At 51.0% G+C, this 6,455-nt stretch overlaps 1 protein-coding gene across 1 annotated transcript in view; it reads left to right on the top strand.

Annotated features, from left to right (window-relative positions):
• TENM3 (teneurin transmembrane protein 3) overlaps positions 1–440 on the top strand; it is a 554,583-nt gene extending 554,143 nt beyond the window's left edge. Inside the window, exon 32 of the mRNA XM_012724797.1 lies at positions 141–440. Within this exon, the coding sequence (XP_012580251.1) occupies positions 141–440 (300 nt within the window). The remainder of the gene's footprint in view (positions 1–140) is intronic.
• The last annotated feature ends 6,015 nt before the right edge of the window (positions 441–6,455 follow it).

The raw sequence follows: 6,455 nt of genomic DNA on the forward strand, positions 1-6,455 counted from the left end.
AACTGCCGCAGGGCTCCCCGGGGCCCCACCGGGGACAGCCCCCCGCCCCGCGCCCCCGCGCCCCCCGAGAGGGACTCGCCTGAGCCTGCGCGGCCGCTCGAGGAGCCCCGCACACCCCTCCTCTCTGAAGGACCCCAAAGGGGACCGGCTTTCAAGAAGATGTTTACATGTGCGGGTCGCGCACGCGTCTGGGCCCGGGCGTGGCCGCCCAAGGGGAGAAGGCGGAGCGCGGTGCCGCGGGCGCCCGGCGACGGGCGAGCGGTGGGACCGAGCTGCCGGGCTCCGCTCTCGAGGGGTCGTCAGTCTCTGCACCCGAGGCGCTGGTCTCTCTTGTTCGACTTAAAATGTGGGGCGCAGGGCGGTTTGCAGACGCCCAACTGCTCTCCGCCGCGCTCTGCGCAAAGACCCGGCGCCGGGGACTTCTGCTCGCGGGGATGTGACTGCCCCAGGGCTTTTCCATGCTCATGCGGCTTGCCTTGGGGAAACAAAAACAAAAAACTGGCCACTAGAATCCTGTCACTGATAAGCAGAGGAAACCTGGATTTTTTTTGTAAATTATGTGAGACAAGTTGTTTATGGATTTTTATATGAATTACAATTTACTGTACATCAAATATTAGTCTCAGAGGAGTTAATTTATGTAAAGTGTTTAAAAAGTTTATACTTAAAAATAAAATGATAAAAACATGTGAACCGTGTGATTTTTTTAAAAGGATTGCACCTTTTGTTATCTGTTATAGCTGTACAGTATAAATTATTATATTGTAGAGGTATAACGACTTATGCCTATAACGTCCAGAAGTGTTAATATTTTTGTATTAGGTTGAAAAAAAAATGTGCAACTTTCTATCACTAGATGGATAGGTCCGTGCAATCCTGCGTGCGAGGCTGAGCAGAGAAGGGCTCCTTTCCCTCCTTCTGTTTCTCATCAAGCCAGTGTCCCCCAACCTAGGTGATTCCGAGGCCCAGAAGGAAACAGCCCCGGGCTGCAGGCCGGGGGAAGAGAGGAAGAACGGGGCGGAGGGGGGTGATGCTCGGCCCTCACAGCCCGGTGCTGCCGTCCTAGGAGCTCCATTTCCTGATGGAGGCCGCGTCAGAGGCTCGGGAAGCTTTGGAAGGGAGGAAAGGACCTGACGGCGTCGTAACCGTAAATGAGTGTCCTGAGACCTAGGGAAGGTGGCAGACCAGCAGGGGCGAGCTGCCGGGTGCAGGTCAGGGTCACTGACCTCCCCGAGCCGGGTTGGAGTCCTCAGGTCACCAAGCGGGACCAGAAAAGGGGGACAAACTCCCCGTCGCCCACGGGAGCTGGTGCGAACCGCAGCCTCCGTGGCCCCCCGGAAGCCCCCGGGCACAGGTCCCCCGGAGGTGGGGGGCGAGGGGTGGGTAACAGCGGGCCCCCTCCTGGCCAGCGCGAACCCAGCAGCGCCCCCTGGCTGCCGGCTCAGCCTCCCTGCAAATCTCTTTCGTGAGCACTAAATTCAGCCACAAAAATATTTTTAGAAAATATTTCTCAGTTCATTGAGCTATAGTACACACTGTTTTCCTCTCTGTATAATGGTGATAAATATAGCAAGTGAACATGTCGTAAATATAAAGGTTCAAGTGATGTATTGAAAATAATTTTCTAACTGCTTTGTATGTATCACATACTCTAAATTGCACAGTAGGCGTGTTTATTCAACAGATTGGCTGGGAAGGTTTCGAAATAGCTACTGAATTTACAGTGTCAGTGCTATTACCGTCTTTGTGTATTTGGTAGAACATACGGAAGTCATTAATCTTCTAATGAATGCTGATATTTTATTAGAATGAAAGCACAGATTAGCATTAATATTTTTTACCCTGGAAGTCCTTTGGCAAGTATGACGAAGCCCAAATTTAGACACCTCTGCGATTTCAAACCACATAAACATGGCTCTGTTTTACATTTTATTTTTTAACTGTTAACTTAGGTGTTTGCAGTTCTGTGGAGGCCACTTCTCCGCCGGGCTGTGTTTAGCATGCTGTAAGTACTTTTGGTTGAAATAGGCTCTGAGTCTAAATTCTCAGAAATGTTTCTGACGCGCTGCCCATGGAAAGCTTGTACCCCACGACAGCAGTGAAGCCTTCACCTTGTCCTCTTCTCCGCGTGGACTGGCCCTGGACACTGGCTCCACTAAATAACGGATCTGGAGTATCTCCTGGTGCTTATTTTAGATGAAGTCAAACCAACCCAATTAGTGTCTTGTTAGTAGCTATAATGAGCCTATTTCTTTCTAAAAAGACTTGTGATCTGGACATGCTTTTACAAGAAATAGTGACCTTGGGGAATATGTAAACAAAAGACCTTTTTCTAAGAGTTGGGCGGGGGTGGGGGGGGCGGGGAACTATATAATGAAAAGAATTAGCTTACAAAAAAAGAAATTGATATTCAAAGTATTTTAGGCGAAGCCAGTCAAAATGCTTACATGATATTTTGAGATGTAAATTTTGTCTGATTTGTATTGTTCTTTTCATTTGCCTTCTTAACTTTCTATGTGACCTGAATTTTCCATAACTTGATGACTATAGATTGCATCTAGGCATTCCAATAAAAGCCAACCCGATGTGTGTGTGTGTGTGTTTATATTTTTTTTTTTTCGACACCCTGGGCGAGCCAGGACGGCCTTTGTGTGTTAGGGAGGAGGAAGCAGAGCTGAGCCGTGGTCAGGCCACCGACTCATCTGCAATCCGGGGGTCGTATCTTTTCATTTTATTTTTCTTGTCCACTGGTCAGACTGCCAGCTCAGCAGTGAGCGTGTGCACCTCACAAGGGACTCTCCCGTGACCTACTTTAGGAAAACCTTAAGCACAACCCCACAAAGCCCAACATTCTCCCTGTAAAGAAGAATAAAAAGAAAAATACTGCCCATTACTACTGGCGGGCAGGCCTGGTTTCTGTGATCCCAGCAATAAGCGCGTAATTAAAACACTTGATTAGAATAATCAGTTCGCTCTGATAGGCTCGCAGCCTGCTGGAGATGTCTAAATCTACATATAGACCGGCTGATTAGGGCTGCTGAGGTCAGCAATTCCGGGCTGGCAGGCCAGGCTTTGAGTCTGAAAAGGCAGGCCTCGTCACTCCGGCCTTGTAGTGACAACCGCACCTTGATAACAGGTTGATCCAACAAGAATCAGGTCTCTCCACTTGGCAAACTAGTCGAATTTTTTCCTCCCGGAGTGAGAACTGAATTTGCTCAAACCGGGAAACCCAGAAAAGCACATGCAGATGTGGACTTTGGTGTTCTCCCCTGCTTTCCTTAAAAGTGATGTCCCAACAGAGGCAGAGAAACACGTTATAGGTAAAACCTGCTACAGAGAATGTTCTCGGTGTCACCCCCAGGAACATTCACGTTCATCGCCACACTCCTCCCACCTTCCTATAGTGGCCTTTGGCTGTGAGTGCTGAACCTAGGCATCATTGCAACTGATTATTAACACCCCAAATCGACCCCAGCCCCCGAGAGAATTCTGCCTTTGACGCCCATCCATGCCCGCGCTCTCTATACGTCATCCATCTCTTTCCATCCCCTTTCATGCCCACGTGGAACAGGCTTGTCTCATCTACGAATCAGCAAACCTGCATCCTGGGGTGCTTTTGAAATGAAAGGACCCAAAACAGAAGGCAGAAAGCACTGGATTCCATCAGGGTCTGTCTGCGGCACCCCCCACCCCCAGCCCATTGCACGGGCAATTACAGAACAGGAGGTACCCCCAGACCGAGAACTCCCCCAGCACCCCGGAACTGGCGCGCCCTGGGAAGACTTAAAAAGCAACATAGCAAGATCTCATCCTTCCACGGAGTCCCAGGTGCTCTCCCACCTTCCTCAGAGGGCGGACCCGAGTCCAGCACCCCGTCCATGAAATGCATCACATGCTTGAGACTCACTTAGGGAAGCATGAGTGAGTAGTTGTCCAAGCTCAGAGAGGTGGCTCAAGCCAAAGTGAGCAGAGATTTGCTGTCAGCGAGCACGCTCCAGTCACACTACCCAGGAAGATAACAGGATACACCCACAGGCCCCTGGCCTCCCAACAGCCACCACCATTCTGAGCCATGACAGGTGTTTTTCATTAGAGAGGAACCCTCAAGGCCCACTCAGACAACAAATGTCTTGTGCTTTCCCTCTGCCTGCCAAGGCTAATCTCCTCCTACGTAAGCGTGTGTTCCCACAGCCAGAGGCGCCATCTTGTCTAAGCAGACTTGTCAAAGAAAGGCCATTTCTTGCATATACACCTCTGTCAAACTATGAATCTAGATTTTTCTATCGCTATTCATTTGGCTCCAGTATTACCATCAAGCCAATGAAAAACACAAAAATTCATTATAGGTTGTTATTACCCACTTCGACCATGGAGTTAAGCCAGAATACCTGAGATAAGCTGTTTGAATTTCTACCTTCTCTTTTAAGCCACATAATGAATATCCGCTCTTGCCAGATTTCTCAGTTGCTATTCACCACCTCTGCAAGCAATGGTCTCTTGATGTCAGTTAATTACTAATAACTTTTAGGCAAATTGAGTAAACCTTTTCATTTATGAACTGACTTAAAATTCCTGGAGTCCTGTGTATAGAGAATTTACTACAAACCGATTCTAAGCCTAGAGTAACATCATTAGTCAGTTTAGAGTTAATGGGTTCCACAAAGCAAATTTAATAAATCCTTCTGGGACCTAAGCTAAGGAAAATTAAAATTAGAAGCATAAATTGTGACTTCTAGGGCAAGACAGTGGCTTGCTATAGACTGCCTGCTTACAGGGTGAGTTGTGGGCTGGGCCCCGGCATGAAGCCTGAAGAATGGGGGACATGGCCTCCTTTTCCAGGGTGCAGAGAGTTCTTGAATTCCACCTCGTGGCCACTTCTGTGGCTCACTGCATGGGGTTTAAGGGACCCAGTGGCTCAATGAATTCTTGAGCATTTCCATGAGTTAACTTTATTCGTGGGGTGTGAGGGGAATGTCAATACCCTGAGATGCCCAACGTTGTTTCCTCACCTGCTGGTCCTCTCACAGAAGTGAGGGTGGCCATACGAGTAAAAGCTGCGCTATCCCAAACTGCACCCCTCCCCAGACATATTGACACTAGGAGCTTCTACCTGTTCTACAGAAAGTTACCCATAAAGCCCTTCTCCCCCCTCTCGGCTGCTCAGGTTTGTGCTGAACCGCACGTTTTCCTAAGCACCGCCCCCCACCCCCACCCCCGCCAACAATGATAGGACATGTACTTGCCCCCAATTGATCTATAAAAGGTTATAAAAGCAGATTTTAAAATCTCCCTACTTGGGCTATGGCATTATGTGTGGGTTTGACCCGGGTCCCAGTCTAGGCTCAGCGTTGACAGGTGCCGCTGGAGCAAGCGGTCAGGGCACCACGCTGAGGGAGGCGGCGCGGGGAAGGTAACAAAGGGGAGCGGGCACCCTGTTAGAAGTTGCCCCTCTGTCTTGGGGCTGCCCTTTCGCTTGGCCCCTCCATTTCCAGGGCTCTGGTTCCTGCGGGAACAAAGCGTACCCCCACGTACGCTGGCTCCGTGGCCAGGGTGTTCAGGGCGCTCCCTCCTCCTCGGGTGACAGCCTGGAGTCCCGGCAGCGGGGGCTGGGCCCCCCCCCCCAGGCTGGTCCTCACACCCCCACCCCCAGGTTCCTGCGGCTTCCCGGGCACTTTCGGGAAGGACGCCAGCGCCCCCTAGCGGGGCGCGCCGTGCGCGACTTGGGTGAGGAGGCGATGGAAGCCAGGGAAGGTCGCGCGGCCGCCCTGTCTGCGCTTAGGCCAGCTCTAATTATCCTCTGTGGTCCTGTCTCAGCTCTGCCCACAGAGTTTCACACATAAAACGATTACTTCTGCTTCACGCACCACCTCCCCGCGGCCGGTCCCAGCAAAAACCGCTCCCGTAAGATTTCCCTTCACGTCAGGCAGAAAGTTTGTCAAACAATGTTCCTCTCACTTGGCAGATCAAAGAAGGCCCTTCCTCTCAGGAATTGTCCGCGGGCTGTTGGCGTTTCGCAGCCCCCCGAAAACAGTGATTTCTGAACTGTCACTGTTCCCCTTTACTTTTCATGTTTTAACAGTCCTGTCACTCCGAAGAATGTCCCAGAAGAACAGATCATTTAAATTCAGAGTGGCATTTTTATTTCTGAGGGAGCCCGGCTCTCACGGTAAGTGCTGCAGTGACAGCCAGGGGGGGAAGCGAACTCCCTCCTGACGGGGGGGTGGTGGAGGCCTCAGCAGGCCTGGGTGGCCTGGAGGTGGGGGGATCCAGCTCCCTCATGCACCGCAGGCTCTGGGGGTGGCAGGAACAGAGGAGTGGGGAGTCAACCTTTCTCTCAGATGCTGTCTCCCAGAGAAGTCCATGGAAGCTGCTTTGAAATGGCGGCCATAGGGCATCTTACCTCCAGAGATGGTCCCGCCTCCAGAGATGGTCCAGGCTGGAAGCCACTGTCATCC

This window comes from Condylura cristata, unplaced genomic scaffold, assembly GCF_000260355.1.
Source record: "Condylura cristata isolate star-nosed mole 26May11 unplaced genomic scaffold, ConCri1.0 scaffold00014, whole genome shotgun sequence".
Taxonomy (NCBI): domain Eukaryota; kingdom Metazoa; phylum Chordata; class Mammalia; order Eulipotyphla; family Talpidae; genus Condylura; species Condylura cristata.